Source organism: Rhinoraja longicauda, chromosome 22, assembly GCF_053455715.1.
Source record: "Rhinoraja longicauda isolate Sanriku21f chromosome 22, sRhiLon1.1, whole genome shotgun sequence".
In the NCBI taxonomy this organism is placed as follows: Eukaryota; Metazoa; Chordata; class Chondrichthyes; order Rajiformes; family Arhynchobatidae; genus Rhinoraja; species Rhinoraja longicauda.
The window spans coordinates 32,906,836-32,925,038 of NC_135974.1; the positions used below are offsets into that span (position 1 = coordinate 32,906,836).

Sequence of the window (18,203 nt, forward strand, 5' to 3'; positions counted from 1 at the left end):
TTTGGGTCGAGACCCTTCTTCAGACTGAAGAAGGGACTCGACCCGAAACGTCACCCATTCCTTCTCTCCTGAGATGCTACCTGACCTGCTGAATTCAGACTGAAGAAGGGTCTCGACCCGAAACGTCACCCATTCCTTCTCTCCTGAGATGCTGCCTGACCTGCTGAGTTACTCTAGAATTTTGTGAATAAATACCTTCGATTTGTACCAGCATCTGCAGTTATTTTCTTAAACTACAAACAGAGCGTTATTCTGTAGTGGGCAGGAAAAAGAATGCAAACTCAAATTGAACATAAATCGTACAATGCCGTTTGCCACAACTTTATTCGTCTTAAAAGAGACTTATGTTCAACTGACCCATAAGAACATATAAAAGTACAGCACAGGAACAGGCCTCTCATCCCTCAATGACCATGCCTAAAAGTCCAGGCCAAGAGTCTCTTAAATACCACTATCGTATCTGCCTCCACCACCAGCCCTGGCATCACGTTCCAGACGCCCACCGCTCTCTGTGTAAAACATTTGCCCTGCCCATATTTCTGAACTTTGCCCCTCTTACCTTAATGCTATGCCCTCTAGTCTTTGACATCTTCACCCTGGAAATATCTACCCTCTGTATGATATTGTTAACGCACATATACATATATGCACACCAATGTATATTTATGTGTGTGTGTATATATGTATATAAAAACATGTGTGTGTGTATATAAACCGTTCAACCAAAACATTATGTCCTGATGAGCCAAAACATTATGACCACCTGCCTAATATGCTGTTGGTCCTCCGAGTGCAGCCCCATACACAGCAGGGTGCGATGCACTGTGTATTGTGACACATTCCTCCAGCGACCACCATTAACATTTTCTGTGACTTGTGCCACAGTAGACCTTCTGTCGGTTCAGACCAGACAGGATAGCCTTCGTTGCCCTCGCGCATCGATGAGCCTTGGGCGCCCAACACCCTGCCTGTCGCCGGTTTGTGGTTTGTCCCTCCTCAGACCACTGTCGGTAGGTACTCACCACTGCTGACCGGGAGCACCCCACAAGCCTTGCTGTTTCAGAGATGCTCTGATCCAGTCGTCTGGCCATAACAATTTGGCCCTTGTCAAATTCGCTCAGATCTTGACTCCTGCCCATTTCTCCTGCATCCAACACGTCAACTTCAAGAACTGACTGTTCACTTGCTGCCTAATATATCCCACCCCTTGACAGGTGCCGTTGTAACAAGATAATTAATGTTATTCACTTCACCTGTCAGTGGTCATAATGTTTTGGCTGATCGGTGTATATGTGTCTGTATGTGTAAATATAATATAGATGTATATTTATGTGTGTGTGTGTGTGTGTGTGTGTGTGTGTGTGTGTGTGTGTGTGTGTGTGTGTGTGTGTGTGTGTTTATACATGTGCATCTTGAGAGAGAGAGAGAAATCTAACGTGTGCATGTAACTAAAACGAGAGAGAGAAAAGATGCTTGAAGTTGGATATACATCTGTATGCACACACGCACATGTATACTGTTTAACATTATATTCCATCTTCAAGTATTTTCCCTCTAGAAGCAAGTAACAACATAAATAATAAGAGGCTATTCTTGGAATAAGGGTTGGAAAGGAGAAACTTTTCTCTCCAACTCTAAAAGCAATGATAATAATAGCCAAGAGCCAAGCATCACAGATAGAAAGGCACACAAATGAATAAGGCCAATGTCAACTTGATAAATGTTTCTTGGTATTGCTACACAACTAAGTGAGCCATAATTAGGAAATGCAGTATTTTTTTTCAAAAGTCACTTGATTTAATAGCTGGATGGACAAGGAGTTGATGGAAGCATTCTTCTCATCCAGGGAGGCTGGATAGATCTACTTTTTGATTCCCAATCTCTTCTGGGTAAACCAAATCAGTCACCAAGGTTATAAAAAGGCACAAATAGAATTTTTTTAAATGGATAAGAGTCGGGTAAACAATTGGGATTGTCATCGACAGGCAATTTAACACCATCACTGGGAAATACATGGCTGTGAAAAGCATTCATTCAGATCCCCAGGGTCAGTTTCCTGTTTAAGATCATCTATTGAGAATGACTATTTGGATGAGATATTAGAGATCAGCATGTTTCCAGGGAGTAATTTCACCACATGAATTGTTGCTTCAGAAATAAAACACCTTATTGCTTTTTTTTCCCTCCTCCATTGTATTAAAAAAAATTGAAGCAAATCAATAAAGTCTAAGATCTAAAGAAGAATTCATAGAGTCATAGAGTCCTACAGCACAGAAAGAGGCCCTTCGACCCATCGTGTCCGCACCGCCCGTTACCAAACACAGTCTAATTTTAATCCCATTTTCCCGCATTTGGACCGTAGCCCTGAATGTTGTAGCATTTCAAGTGCCCATCCAAATGCCTCTTAAACGTTGTGAGTGTTCCCGCCTCCACCACCACCCCAGGCAGTGAGTTCCAGACTCCAACCACCCTCTGGGTGAAAAAGTTCTTTCTCACATCCCCCCGAAACCTCCCTCCCCTTACCCTGTATCTATGTCCCCTCGTTGTTGAACCTTCCACCAGTGGAAGAAGTTCCCCGCCATCTACCTTATCTATGCCCCTCATGATCTTGTACACCTCGATCATGTCCCCTCTCAGCCTTCTCTGCTCCAGGGAAAACAACCCCAGTCTGCTCAGTCTCTCCTCATAGCCGAGGACCTTCATCCCTGGCAGCATCCTGGTGAATCTCCTCTGCACCCTCTCCAAAGCTATCACATCCTTTCTATAATGTGGTGACCAGAACTGTACACAATACTCCAGCTGTGGCCTCACCAATGTTCTGTACAATTCCATCATTACCCCCCTACTTTTATATTCGATGCCCCGGCTAATTCATTGGGGAAGTTGCCGAACTGTCAGGTACTGTGGGTAGCGTGCATTTAACATCATTACTATTTCTAATAAAATGATGATAGACACAGAAATCTGGAGTAACTCAGCGGGCCAGGCAGCATCTCTGGAGAGAAGGAATGGGTGACGTTTCGGGTCGAGACCCTTCTTCAGCATAAAATGATGTCGGTCCAATGTGTCCACGCCAACCAGTGATTGCCCCCTACACTTGGTCTATGCCACACACTCGGGACAGAGGCCAATTAACCTACAAACCTGCATGTCTTTGGAATGTGGGAGGAAACCGAAGCACCCGGAGAAAACCCATGCGGTCACAGGGAGAACGTACAAACTCAGTACGGACAAGCACCTGTAGTCAGGATCGAACCTGGGTTTCCCGCGCTGCAAGGCAGCAACTTTGCCGCTGTTATTGGAAGTCTTATTACACAGCTAGGTACATATTGAAAAGAACTCAAAGCAATGCTCATCAAAGCGAATTCTCCCTGTAAGAAAACAAAACATGCTTCCTGTAACCACATAAGCAGTTGTAACAGATTTAAGTAAGTCAGCTAAACACACGGACTGCCGGTCAGTTGCAGTTTTGGGAATATACAGCAAGTTTAAATGGAATGGTCAAATGGAATGGTGAACATAAGTGCATTACAATCAGTCTGAGGAAGGGTCTCGACCCGAAACGTCACCCATTCCTTCTCTCCAGAGATGCTGCTGCCTGGCCCGCTGAGTTACTCCAGCATTTTGTGCCTTTCTTAGTGCATTACAATACTCTGCCCCCTGCCATCCATCATACAAACGGGGCTATTCAATTCATATAAATGCAAGACTTTGATCAAAATTGTTTTGAACTTTTGAGAGGCCCGTCAGTGTACAAAAGTAATTTATTATCCAATTATGTTCAGGATGATCAGTTATAGTTTTCAGGAAACATTAACGTGACACGGGGCCTGACAAATTACGTGGCTACCCCTGAGAATGAGAAAGAAAATATTGTATTTCTAATTTCTTCCCCCTTGCTGTAAGGACCAAGCTACTACTTAGAAACAATATTCAGCGCTGCGGAGTATGAATAGAGAGTGGAGATTGGACTACACGACTAACTGTAACGTCTGTGCAACGAGGGACTGCAGATGCTGGTTTAAACCGAAGATAGACACAAAAAGCTGGAGTAACTCAGCGGGACAGGCAGCATCTCTGCAGAGAAAGAATGGGTGACGTTTCGGGTCGGGACCCTTCTTCAGACCCTCTGTTACATGAGGATGTTGTGCAGCGTAGGTTTACCAGGTTAATTCCCGGAATGGCGGGACTGTCGTATGTTGAAAGACTGGAGCGACTAGGCTTGTATACACTGGAATTTAGAAGGATGAGAGGAGATCTTATCGAAACGTAATAAGATTATTAAGGGGTTGGACACGTTAGAGGCAGGAAACATGTCCCCAATGTTGGGGGAGTCCAGAACAAGTGGCCACAGTTTAAGAATAAGGGGTAGGCCATTTAGAACTGAGATGAGGAAAAACCTTTTCAGTCAGAGAGTTGTGAATCTGTGGAATTCTCTGCCTCAGAAGGCAGTGGAGGCCAATTCTCTGAATGCATTCAAGAGAGAGCTAGATAGAGCTCTTAAGGATAGCGGAGTCAGGGGGTATGGGGAGAAGGCAGGAACGGGGTACTGATTGAGAATGATCAGCCATGATCACACTGAATGGCGGTGCTGGCTCGAAGGGCCGAATGGCCTCCTCCTGCACCTATTGTCTATTGTCTATTATCTATCAATCCAAATTTTCCTTTGCAACACTAGTTTCTCTTTACTATCCTAATCATTTTGCAACAACTTTCTGAACATTTAATCCCAGTGAGAGATGATCTCAGTACTGACCAGGAGACTAAAATATTTCAGGTTTTAGGTGCCTGTTGCTGGAGGTACGTGGGAACGTTTAGGATTCACACTTTTAAGACGGCGCTGAAACATCAGACCAACTTTTCAACGGAGGTTTAAAATTAATGTGAAATAATCAATTGGTTTGCAGTTCATAAGCGATAGGAGTGGAATTAGGCCATTCGGCCCATCAAGTCTACTCTGCCATTCAACCATTGCTGATCTAACTCTCCCTCCTAACCCCAGTTACTTAATAATTCACAACCATTTATATCGATGTTTTAATTGTAGTTTAGTAATTTATTTCAGAGTCAATAGGCAATAGGTGCAGGAGTAGGCCATTCGGCCCTTCCATGCCCTTCAGCCCATGTTGTCCATGCTGACCAAGTCGGCATCTTGGGGGTCATCCCACCTCTTTGCATTTGGTCCATTGCTCTCTAAACCCTTCCTATCTGTATATCTGTCCAGATGTATTTTCAAATTCGTCATTGTATTCACTTCCATAGGTTTCTCTGGCAGCTCATTCTAGACACGGTCTACCATCCAAATACAATCTCTCTCTCGTTTCACCATAGGCCTGTGCCCTCTGGGGGAAAGACTTTGAGTGTTCACCTTATTCATGTCCCTCATGACCTTGTACACCTCAATAAGGCCACCCCTCAGGTTCCTACACTCCAAAGAAAAATCTCCAAGTCTATCCAACCTCTCCGTATATCTCAGACCAACAGGTAACATCTTGGTGAATTTCCCTTGCACCATTTCCAACTTAAAGACATCCCTCCTAAAGCTGGGCTAGCCAGAACCACACACAGTACTCAAATGTGATCTCACTGGCGATTTGTACAGCTGCAAACATTCCAATGTTTCTACTCGGTTCCCTTCCCAATGAAGGCAAGATGTTTGTGATTATTATTACTTCGAAAAAATAGCAGTGCGGCACGGTGGCGCAGCGGTAGAGTTGCTGCCTTAAAGCGCCAGAGACCTGCGTTTGATCCTGACTACGGGTGCCGTCTGTACGGAGTTTGTACGTTCTCCCCGTGAACTGCGTGGGTTTTCTCCGAGATTTTCGGTTTCCTCCCACACTCCAAAGACGTACAGGTTTGTAGATTAATTGGCTTGGTATAAATGTAAGTTGTTCCTAGTGTGTGTAGGATAGTACTACTGTGCGGGGATCGCTGGTCGGCGAGGACCTGGTGGGCCGAAGGGCCTGTTTTGGCAATGTATCTCTAAACTAAACTAAACTAAGACAAGCACAGCAATATTTTAAACAGCGGGACTGATCTAAACGAGGGCATCTCCATGGAGTATTGTGCACTTGGCTGCGAAACTGCAGAGAATTCTCATCAATTTACATAAAGGATAAATCAGAGATCGACATTTGTTTTTAGCAAACGTGACCTTTGGTACGTGTGTAATAAGTCAGAAATATATTCAGGCTCATCTACCCAATGCGAAATCACTGAGTTTAAAAAAGCAAGCCCATCTTATGGTTGGCCTTTTGTGCAATTTTCATTGAAAGTACGTAAACATTGATGCCTTTTACCATGTTATACCTATGTTCACACTAAACATTTCAGTTCTAACGCAAACATATTTCTCCAATGCTGCTTCCAATACTGTTCCATCTTATTAAGAGGACTTTTACAATCTCAGGTAAACCATGAGCTAAATATGACACCTTAAAGTATTGAAAGTAAATCTATAAAGATGTAATGTATATGTATAAACAAAAGAAACGCAGATAGACATACAGAAAGAAAAACCTCCATGTCCACGGGCAAACCACCAACAAACTTGCTGATAGGTTTAAAAGGATTAAGGTACTAACTAAAATGTTAATGCTATTTGCATGCTAATATATTTGTAAAATTGTTCACACGATTAATCAGAGAACCCCGAAACAAAGTAAATGTATCTTCAAGCATTTGAAAGGTACTCCATAAAAGCAAACTTAATTTAGTCTCTTTCACAACAATCGACGTCCTTGATCATTGCCTATTGAGTGAGTCTGAAGAAGGGTCTCGACCCGAAACGTCACCCATTCCTTCTATTCCGTCCCACTGAGTTACCCCAACATTTTGTGTCTATCTTCGGTGTATACCGGCATCTGCAGTTCCTTGCCACACATTCACTGCTGAATGAATTGATTGATGAAAAGATACAAGATGGGAACAGGCCCTTCGGCCCATCGAGTCCACACTGACCATCGATCACCCGTAGACACTTTGTTTTCTGTTAACCCACTTTCTCATCCACTCCCTACACACCAGGGGCAATTTACAGAGGGCCAATTAAACTACAAACTCGAGTGTCTTAGGGAACGTGGGAGGAAACCAGAACACCTGGAGGAAACCCACTTTGTCACAGGGAGAACATGCAACTCGACACATACAGCACCCGAGGTCAGGATCGAACCTTGGGCTCCGGTGCTATGAATCAGTCCAAGCTAAGGAGTATAGTTTCTTCAAACCTAGCCTTTCCAGTCATTGTATGCACTGGGGCAATCTATTGTTATGAGTAGCCACCAATTACATAAGAGAGAAAATACCATAATTTATTAATTACTGTTCCCACTCGTTTAATCAATAATCATTTTAAATTACCGATGATAAAAAGTGAACGTTGATTGATTTATTTGAAAAGATGTTTGACTCTACCTGCACACAAGCATATTATGTTCCAACTCGATCCATAATTTACTAATGGCAACACACTCCAGCCATTTCAGTCATTAGATAGTTTGACCAACACCTCGTTCAGAGATCTACTTAGTGCTTGTGATGGATTAATGCATGTAAATATATTTATTTGATCACTGGATAGATTTATGGGTTAATATAAATAATTTATTCAGTTTCATTCATTCTTGAGAATTGGACATCACAGCAAGGCCAATATTTATTGCCCTTCAATAATTAATATCGGAGGTTGCGGGGAGACCTGATAGAAGTATATAGAATTATGAGAGGCATTTACAGGATAGACAGTCAGAACCTTTTTTCCTTTTTTTGGTGAATCTGTGGAATTCTTTGCCACAGAATGCTGTGGAGGCCAAGTCAAGGGATATTTTCAAGGCCGAGATAGATAGATTCTTGATTAGTAACGGGTGTCAAAGATTACGGGGAGAAGGCAGGAGAATGGGGTTAGGAGGGAGAGATAGATCGGCCATGATTGAACGGCGGAGTGGACCTGATGGGCCGAATGGCCCAATTCTACGCCTATCACGTACGACCTTATGACCCATCAAGGAACATGGAGGCCATTCAATGTGATCATGGCTGATCATTCACAATCAGTAAATACCCCATTCCTGCCTTCTCCCCATACCAATTGGCATTTAAGAAACTTTCGGACAGGCATATATGGATATGCATGGAATGGAAGGATATGGATTATGTGCAGGCAGCCAAGAGATGGTCTTGGCACCAGCATTGTATTCCGAAGGGCCTGTTATTCTGCTGTACTGTTCTATATCCTAAGTAATTGGTTTGGAGGGGTTGTTGAGACCTGGCTTCTTGGAGTTCAGCAATGCATGTGATGCAGATATTCCCAAAGGATGGATTTACGGATCTACGGATTTGCTGGATTTTGTCTCAAGAACAATGAATGTCGATTTACCATCTCTATGCTGATAATCTATTTATTAAACACAGGAGGTGTGAGCAGGGCAACACCAAGTCTACAGATCAAAAGCATTTCCAGGTTGATGTGAATTCTCTCAGCTCGCTTAGGGAGTTCAGCGTGTACTCATTAGAATATTATAGAAACAAGTTCACAAGATCTAAGAGTAGAATTAGGCCTTTCGGTCTATCGAGTCCACTCCGCCATTCAATCATGGCTGATCTCTGCCTCCTCATCCCATTTTCCTGCCTTCTCCCCATAACCCTTGGCACCCGTTCTAATCAAGAATGTGTCAATCTCTGCCTTAAAAATATCCACTGTCTTGGCCTCCACAGCCCTCTGTGGCAATGAGTTCCACAGATTAACTACCCTCTGACTAAAGAGGTTCCTCCTTGCCTCCTTTCTAAAAGAGCGGCCTTTAATTCTGAGGCTGTGACCTCTGGTCCTGGACTCTCCCACCAGTGGAAACATCCTCTCCACATCCACTCTATCTGTGCCTTTCATTATTCTGTAAGTTTCAATGAGGTCCCCCCTCAAACTTCTAAACTCCAGCGAATAGTTGGCAAGGCTTGTCACTTAGAAGCAAAGCTGCTGGAGATTTTGGCCGCATACACCTACCCCCTCATGACATCCTAGGTAACCATGCCCTTCATAACAGAATGCAAAGGATTAACATTAAAGTTCCATATGGTTAACATTCACTCTAAACCACCCATTTGCTGTAATTTACCTTATCCATTCAATTGTTACTGTAAACCAGTCAGTTTTTCCATTGTTTTCACATTGACAGACAGCATGGAAAGAGGCCCTTCGGCCCATTGAGTCCATGCTGACGTCTGACCACCAGTTCATACTAGTTCTAAGTCACCTCATTATTTACAGAGGCCAATTAACCTACAATCCCTCACGTCTTTGGGATGTGGGAGGAAAACCGGAGCAAACCCACGCGGTCCTTCAGACTCCGCACACAAACAGCACCCGAGATCAGGATTGATCCTGGGTGTCCGGCGTTGTGAGGCAGCAGCCCCTGTAAGAGTCTCACTGAAACATTTCTTGGACATTCATTGCCAAGGTCAAGGGTATACCTCGCCACATGGAAACAGATACTTCTGTTTTCTTCCCCAAAAACAAGACACTTCTCTGCATAACGCTGCAAGCAATGATGCGAGGATGCTTTGCAGACAGACGTCTGTGTTATCCTTTGGAACAGTTCAAATAAGGATGCTTCATCCCAGACAGTGAAAACCACCTCATTGAAACGAGCAGCTATTCGTGCAACAAAACATTCATACAAAGTCATTTCATGCATGATTGGGTTGCCCACACAAAATAATTTAACGGATCACTTAGATTGCAAAATTAACTTTCAAATATTACACCGTGCTGTACATTCAGCTGCGTAAACATTCGTTCGTGAGTGGTCATGCTTCTGGGACAGTTAAGGTGGGGAGTCCATATGTTTCATCATTGTCCAACCGAGCGAGAGTGGTCTAGAAGTCTCACACCATTTTGCTATCAAGGAAGGTCATCAGTTTGAAATGGGGCCGCGTAATTTTAAACATGCGATGTCAAACGATCCCCCTGACTAACGTGTCAAGGAACAGCATCCCAATGCCCAACACTATTTTTACTATTGAAAAGATTACACTGGAATAACTTCCCATGTAACCAGAGACATGTGACATTAATCTTAATGTTATAAAAACATAGAAACATAGAAAATAGGTGCAGGAGGAGGCCATTTGGCCCTTCGAGCCAGCACCGCCATTCATTGTGATCGTGGCTGATCATCCACAATCAGTAACCCGTGCCTGCCTTCTCCCCATACCCCTTGATTCCGCTAGCCCCTAGAGCTCTATCCAACTCTCTTTTAAATTCATCCAGTGAATTGACCTCCACTGCCCTCTGTGGCAGAGAATTCCACAAATTCACAACTCTCTGGGTGAAAAGGTTTCTTCCCACCTCAGTTTTAAATGGCCTCCCCTTTTTATTCTTAGACTGTGTGGGCCCTGGTTCCGGATTCCCCCAACATTGGGAACGTTTTTCCTGCATCTAGCTTGTCTAGTCCTTTTTATCCTCTCTCCCCCCCCCCCCCCCCCACCCCTCTGTCCCCCCACGCCCAACACCCCTCCTATCATGCAGCTCCATGCACATCCAATGCTTTAGAGGATTGAATTGTATTAATACCGTGTACTATGATTGATATATATAATTATATATTGGCATTACCTTGGCAGCCACCGAGGAGCTTGGCTTTTCTAATAGGTCCCAGAGTTTCTTCCTTTTTACTGCACAGAAAGTGTTATCAAACTCTTCCCCCTCTCTGTCCTTCATGGTCTCAGCTTCTCGCTTGAGCTCCTCGTTCATTTGCTCCTTCTTCTGGTGGTACCTGGCCTGGCAGCAGGACTCCAGGTAGATCTCGTCGATGCCCCAGTAGTCGAGCTCCTGGCTGAAGCTCAGGGCGCACATCTCTTCCATCATGTGCAACTTGCCCGTGCGGTAGAAGTTCAAAATGGACGTAAAAGCTCCGGGGTGGCGGTCAAAAAAGTACTCGTTCTCCTCCAGGTTGTAGTCGTCGCAGCTCTCCATCAGGGACTCGTGGGTGTTGCAATCTCGGAGCTTCCCCAGCCGTGTGCGGGGCAACCGGTCCAATGTCCTCCAGAGGACCTCGTGTGCTAGCCCTCCAACGTTGAGCTTCACCCTCCTGGAGCACGCCTTGCTCCTGATGATCTCCACGGGGTCCGGGGGCAGGGAGCTGGTGGAGCGAGAACCTCCCCTGTTCATCCCCGTAGGCATCTTTCCAGTTTTCTTCTCCGAGGTCGGATTTGGCGTTACATGGACGGGCCGAGCGGGGCTGGGGCTGGGGCTCAGAGCAAGACCTTCTTCACCTGGCGGCCCTCACACCCATCCTCGAGGCTGTAGGGGGGGGGGGGGGGGGGGGGGGGAGACAAAAGATAAACAAGAAGATACTTGGGTGGCGAGGTCCAAATTGCTCCTTGGGTTCAATTGACCCTGAAAAAGGAGCAAGTCCATCTATCTCCGGCGCAGTGAGAGTGATCGGTACCAGGTCATTAATCTACTCAGGGGATGGATCTCACAGGGAGGGACCCGGCGAGGAACCAGACGCTGGAGTTGTGCGGCAACCAAGCGCCGGCCACACAACCCAGCGGCGCACTGGACTGATAGACAGTGGAGGGCAGAGATTGTCACCACTCGCCTGTCACATTACACTTCGGACAAACACACCACTCTCAATCAACACCATCCTCAATCCCACAGCACACCACGCAGGTTGAAGCCTTGCTCCACCACCCCACCCCCACCCACCCCCCCATCCACCCCCCCACCCATACCCCCATCCCGCCCCCCCCACCCCCCACCCCCACCCACCACCCCACCCCCTCCCACCCCCCCACCCCCCACCTCCCCCCCCCACCCCCCACCTCCCCCCCCTCCTCCCCCCCTCCCCCCCCACCCAACCCCCACCCCTCCCCCCCCCCTCCCCACCCACCCACCCACCCCCCACCCTCCCCCCACCTCTTCAACCAGAATAATTTGTGGTGTGCAATCAACTATTCTGCAATAGGCAATACTACCTATTGCACTGGAGTGGTCGTTACCTTTCTGCATATCATTCGCCCATTCATTTGTTCTACATCTCTCTCTCTCTCTCCATCACCGTCCACATCTCTCGTTTCCCTCTCCCCTGACTCTCAGTCTGAAGAAGGTCTCGACCCGAAACGTCGCCCATTCCTTCTCTCCAGAGATGCTGCCTGTCCCGCTGAGTTACTCCAGCATTTTGGGCCTCTTGTACTTGAGCTCGGCATGACTGTATTTTTGATTAATTCTGTATCAATCTCTTCATTCTACTCATTGCACTGAAACCGGCTTGATTGCATTTATGTGTGTTTCTGCATTCTCTATCTTCCCCGTCGTTCCACCTATTGCACTTGAGTTTAGCTTGGTTGCATTTATGCACAGTTCTGTATTTCCCTCGTTTTACCTATTGCACTGAATTTGGCTTGATGGGATTTGCTGTAATTCTGCACTCTATCTTCCCGCTCGCTCTCGCTGTCGCACTTGAGTTTAGGACTGAACCGCAGATGCTGAGTTGAATCTAAGATAGACACAGAAAGCTGGAGTAACTCAGCGGGTCAGGCTGCATCTCCGGAGAGAAGGAATGGGTGACGATTCTTCAGAAGAAGGGACTCCACCCGAAATGTCGCCCATTCATTCCTTCTCTCCAGAGATGCAGCCTGTCCCGCTGAGTTACTCCAGCTTTCTGTGTCTACCTGCTTGGGTTTAGCTTGATTGCGTTTGTGTGCAAGTTATGTGCAATTTATTCTGCACTCTGTATCCTCCCATTCGTTCTCCCGACCGTTCTTGAGCACGGCCTGATTGCATTTCTGCACAGCATTATCTGATCGGATTGGATTGACTATTGACAACATTAGGCTTGTATACACTGGAATTTAGAAGGATGAGAGGAGATCTTATCGAAACGTATAAGATTATTAAGGGGTTGGACACGTTAGAGGCAGGAAACATGTTCCCAATGTTGGGGGAGTCCAGAACCAGGGGCCACAGTTTAAGAATAAGGGGTAGGCCATTTAGAACTGAGATGAGGAAAAACGTTTTCAGTCAGAGAGTTGTGAATCTGTGGAATTCTCTGCCTCAGAAGGCAGTGGAGGCCAATTCTCTGAATGCATTGAAGAGAGAGCTAGATAGAGCTCTTAAGGATAGCGGAGTCAGGGGGTATGGGGAGAAGGCAGGAACGGGGTACTGATTGAGAATGATCAGCCATGATCACATTGAATGGTGGTGCTGGCTCGAAGGGCCGAATGGTCTACTCCTGCACCTATTGTCTATTGTCTGTTGTCTATTGTCTACAAGGCATTTCACTGTTCCTCCGTGCAGGTGACAGTAATGAACCATTGTGTTTTACGGACAAGGAATATCTTGTGTTCTCGACGACTAAAATCAAGGTGGAAATGTTGCCGGCCCGACCACCTGGGTTGTAATGTATCTCCATTCACAAAGCACGCACTTGCTGTGTTGGTTCACCTCGCAGTGGATGGATAACCACTGGATTACACTGCACACTGCAATGTAAGATGCTGCCTTATCGTGACCGCTCTCCGCCCTCCACGGGACCAAGGCAGCACTTTTAATTTCACAATTGTAATCAAATGTCTTCCTTCCCACGGCCTGATGTGAAACCGTGCGTTGAGAACCCCCGTCAAAGCTGTAAACTCCGACCGAAGTTCCCTTCAGAAGACAGACCTCAAAAAGCTGGACAGGCAGCATCTCTGGAGAGAACGGAATGGCTGAGGTTTCAGGAGCTTCTCTCCACAGATGCTGCCTGTCCCGCTGAGTTACTCTGATTCTGGTTCCAGTTCTGGTTGATCACTCCAGCTTTTTTTGTTTTGTGTCTAATCTTCGGTTGAAACCCGCATCTGCAGTTCCTTTCCTTTCTCAAAGTTCCCTTCAGACTCCCAGCAACGGAAAGACTCAACGCCAATATTTGCACACCTCGTAGATAAATCCCCAATTTATTTTCTCAAGAAATGAAGAAGGATGGCCGGCTCTGTGGGACAGCCGCGTTATTGTCACAGCCTCCTCCGTTAGTGACTAACGTGAAGTTGCCATCTGCCCCCTCCCTCCACCTCTCCCCCACCTCTCCCCCCCTCCCCCCCCCCATACCTCTCCCCCCCCACCTCTCCCCCCCTCCCCCCCCTCCCCCCCCTCCCCCCCCCACCTCACCAACTTTCCAAATACAATCAACGAGCTTTCACGCTGAAACAGTTCCCCCACAACCCCCCTCATCACTAACCCTGCCGTTTCATATTTCCACCCATCTAGACAACCATCGCTGCCTTCACACCCCACTCGGCCTCGTTCAGGTAGAAGGTTAACGAGATGTGACCTCCCTTTTCAATTGTGCATCAGACTGGACATTTGCCTCCCTCTCCTCTTCTCCCCCCCTCTCTGAGATTGCAATCAGTGCAACCCTGTAAGAAACATAAAAACATTGGAAAAAAATAGGTGCAGGAGTAGACCATTCGGCCCTTCGAGCCAGCACCGCCATTCAATATGATCAATGGCTGATCATCCAAAATCAGTACCCCGTTACTGCCTTCTCCCCACATCCCTTGATTCCGTTAGCCCTATCTAACTCTGTCTTGGATACATCCAGAGAATTGGCCTCCACTGCCTTCTGTGGCAGAGAATTCCAGAAATGCAAAACGACCAAAGTCTGGGCCAAAGAACAGAAACAAAAGATCAAACTGAGCGTTTTTTAAAAAGAATCCACGCTATTTACCTTGCAAAGTGTCCCATCCTCGCTCGTCGTGACTATTGACTATTGAGATCTCCCGCTGAGCTGAAATAAATCTACCCCATTGGCAACAGCTGAGAAAAGCGGCCAGAATAGATTCCACCTCCTGCGAGTCTCAGTCGCTGTTTAACATCAGAACGGCTGTGTTTGTTGTGTGTGGGGTTTCTTTTTAAATGTTGTGGAAGTATTTTCATTTTTAAATGATCAATTAACGTTGAAATGGAGCATCGCAGACGGACAATTTGAAAGCCCGAATGACATGCACTAAGCAAAAACTGAATACTAAATCCAAATCGTAGCCGAAGACAGCAGAATACGTGTGTGTGTGTGTGTGTGTGTGCGTGTGTGTGTGTGTGTGTGTGTGCCTCTTCAAATAATACACCTTCTTCAAGTTCATCCGCTACATCATGCTATTCACCCGCACAAATAAAGAATTTATACAAGGAAAGTTTGAAAGATTGCATTTGAGGATATATATATATATATATATATATATATATATATATATATATATATCAGTTTTTGCTTAGTGCATGTCTTAGGGATATATGTATATATATTTGGGATATATATATATATCAGTCTGAAGAAGGGGTCTCCTGAGATGCTGAGTTACTCCAGCATTTTGTGAATAAATACCTCCGATTTGTACCAGCATCTGCAGTTATTTTCTTATACTAGATATATTTGGGGATATATTCGAAGTCGAAGACAAGTCTGAAGAAAGGTCTCGACCAGAAACGTCACCCATTCCTTCTCTCCAGAGATGCTGCCTGACCCGCTGAGTTACTCCAGCATTTTGTGTCTACCTTCTAATTTCAACCAGCACCTGCAGTTCTTTCCCACATATACATCACATTCGACATTCGCCCTGCTCCGTTTAGACGAGTTGCTTCGTTCAATCCCCGGTGATTTCCTTTGCACTTGGAATATAGATGTGTGGGTTCCCTCAAGCCCTGATGATGACAAACAAACATCACCCCCCCCCCCCCCCACCTCCCACCCCCCTTTATTGGCGGGACCTTGGCCGCTTGAGGGCTGAGATCCAAAGACAATTTGGAGCAATTTGCTTTTCACAAGATATTTTTTAAAAGAAGGTGTACCTACCTACCTACCGCGGATGGATGCCCGCTGCTCCGTGCCGGCCTCGATCACACCCTGCTCCTGACTGACAATTGAACGAGAGTGGCGTTCACCTTCACCCTGTGCACCATCTTTTACAGTCAGGGTCCACGCCTGGTCTCTGATACAAGGCGGCGTGCGGCAACACCGGGCTCATGTACTAACATCAATGACAGCCCCGCCAACACCCATGGTTAGATGATAAAACAACCAAGCGGGCTGGAACCGCAGTGGATACAGACTAGGTCCCCCCCCACACACCACACACACACCACACCACACACACACAACACACAACACACACACAACACACACACAACACCATGCGCATCTGCCCCTGCCCACGGTGTATCACACTCACACTGTCCGAACCCCACACACAATCGCACGGCCAGATTACTGACAACCAGCCGGAGACGACGATGATGATACAAGAACCATTTGAGCCACCAACCTTGTTTGTTTGTACCGCTGTGGGTTGGGAGTGGGGGTCCTACTGGGTTAAGGTGGGCTGCTGGCTGGCTGGTGGACAGGTCCCCGCTCCACACAGCAAGGCAACCCTTGGCATCTCAGTCCCCGCGTCTCCACCGTTTACCACCGAGTTACAATCAATCTCCCTTTTTTTTGTCACCAGGATCCCAGCGATTCCGTCGCCCGCCAGCGGCTCCCCCCTCATTTATTTCCGCTTGTCTGCGTTAATGGAGATCAACAAGTCCAGTCTGAAGCCCCCTTCATCCTTAATGTGCTTCCCCGGTTAAATAGCTGGATGTGTGTTGATAACTGGAGAAAGGCGGCGGCATCTGCTGGCTGCGATTAGAATGCAGTAGAATGCTTCATCCGCCTGGCATCGTGGTCGGCACAGACATTGTGGGCCGAAGGGCCTGTTCCTGCCCTGTACCGTTCCACGATCCATGACAATAGACAATAGACAATAGGTGCAGGAGGAGGCCATTCGGCCCTTCGAGCCAGCACAGCCATTCAATGTGATCATGGCTGATCATTCTCAATCAGTACCCCGTTCCTGCCTTCTCCCCATTACCCCCTGACTCCGCTATCCTTAAGAGCTCTATCCAGCTCTCTCTTGAATGCATTCAGAGAATTGGCCTCCACTGCCTTCTGAGGCAGACAATTCCACAGATTCACAGCTCTCTGACTGAAAAAGTTTTTCCTCATCTCAGTTCTAAATGGCCTGCCTCTTATTCTTAAACTGTGGCCCCTTGTTCTGGACTCCCCCCAACATTGGGAACATGTTTCCTGCCTCTAACGTGTCCAACCCCTTAATAATCTTATACGTTTCGATAAGATCTCCTCTCATCCTTCTATATGATGATGTAGACAACATCATGATGTTCAACATGATAAAAATTTATGGCACACAGGTCCCACTGGACAAACGAGGTGGACACAAGGAATGCACTGCAGATGCCTGTTTAGACAAAAGGACACTGAGTACAGTTGGAGTAACTCAACGGGTCAGCAGGACATGGACCTACTCGATCAAAAAAATCCGCACAGACAGCACCCGTAGTCAGGATCGAACCCGGGTCTCTGGCGCTGTAAGGCTGCAACTCTGGTGGTTGCCTGAATCATGCTACCGGGGGGGGGGGGGGGGGGGGGGGGGGGGGTGGTGGTGCAGGAAGATATGATGGTGATGCTTAAGAGGCTTTTAGACTGGCACATGGATATACAGGGAATGGGGTGGCATGGATCATCTGCAGGCAGACGAGATTAGGTTAGGAAAGAACTGCAGATGCTGGCTTAAATCAAAGGTGGACACAAAATGCTGGGGTAACTCAGCGGGTCAGGTCTGGAGAGAAGAAATGGGTGATGTTTCGGGTGGAGATCTTTCTTCTGAAGAATCGTCACCCATTCCTTCGCTCCAGAGAAGCTGCCTGACCAGCTGAGTTACCCCACCATTTTGTGTTCTACCTGAGATTAGTTCATGTTTGGCATCATGTTTGGCATGGACAATGTACACGGATTGGACCTGTTCCTGTGCTGTTCTTGTCTGTATTCGATGTTCTAATTGTTATCATTAATAATATTGCAAGTTCCAAACTTTATAGTGCACAAGTCCTCCTGCACAGACATACAGAGATCCAATATCCCCTCATATTTCTCTTGGGCAACTCACACTCCAGCAGTATGAATATTGACTTCTCTAACTTCAGGTAACCTTTACTTTCCCTCTCTCTCCCCCTTCCCAGTACTCCGACCAGTCTGACTGTCCCCGATTACAGAGTCTGAAGAAGGGTCTCGAACCGAAACGTCACCCATTCCTTCTCTCCCGAGATGCTGCCTGGCCCGATGAGTTACTCCAGCATTTTATGTCTGCTGTCGATTTAAACCAGCATCTGCAGCATTTCT

At 46.5% G+C, this 18,203-nt stretch overlaps 1 protein-coding gene across 2 annotated transcripts in view; it reads right to left on the reverse strand.

Moving 5' to 3' along the window:
- kcnb1 (potassium voltage-gated channel, Shab-related subfamily, member 1) overlaps positions 1-16,599 on the reverse strand; it is a 196,792-nt gene extending 180,193 nt beyond the window's left edge. The window contains exons 1-2 of one of the 2 annotated variants that reach the window (XM_078419070.1): positions 16,291-16,599; positions 10,607-11,293 (exon numbers count right to left, since the gene is read on the reverse strand). In XM_078419070.1, coding sequence (XP_078275196.1) covers positions 10,607-11,173 — 567 coding nt within the window. In that variant the 5' untranslated portion in view covers positions 11,174-11,293; positions 16,291-16,599. Of the gene's footprint in view, positions 1-10,606; positions 11,294-14,699; positions 14,772-16,290 lie in introns of those variants that run through there. The other variant, XM_078419071.1, reaches the window with a different exon arrangement.
- Positions 16,600-18,203: the final 1,604 nt, after the last annotated feature.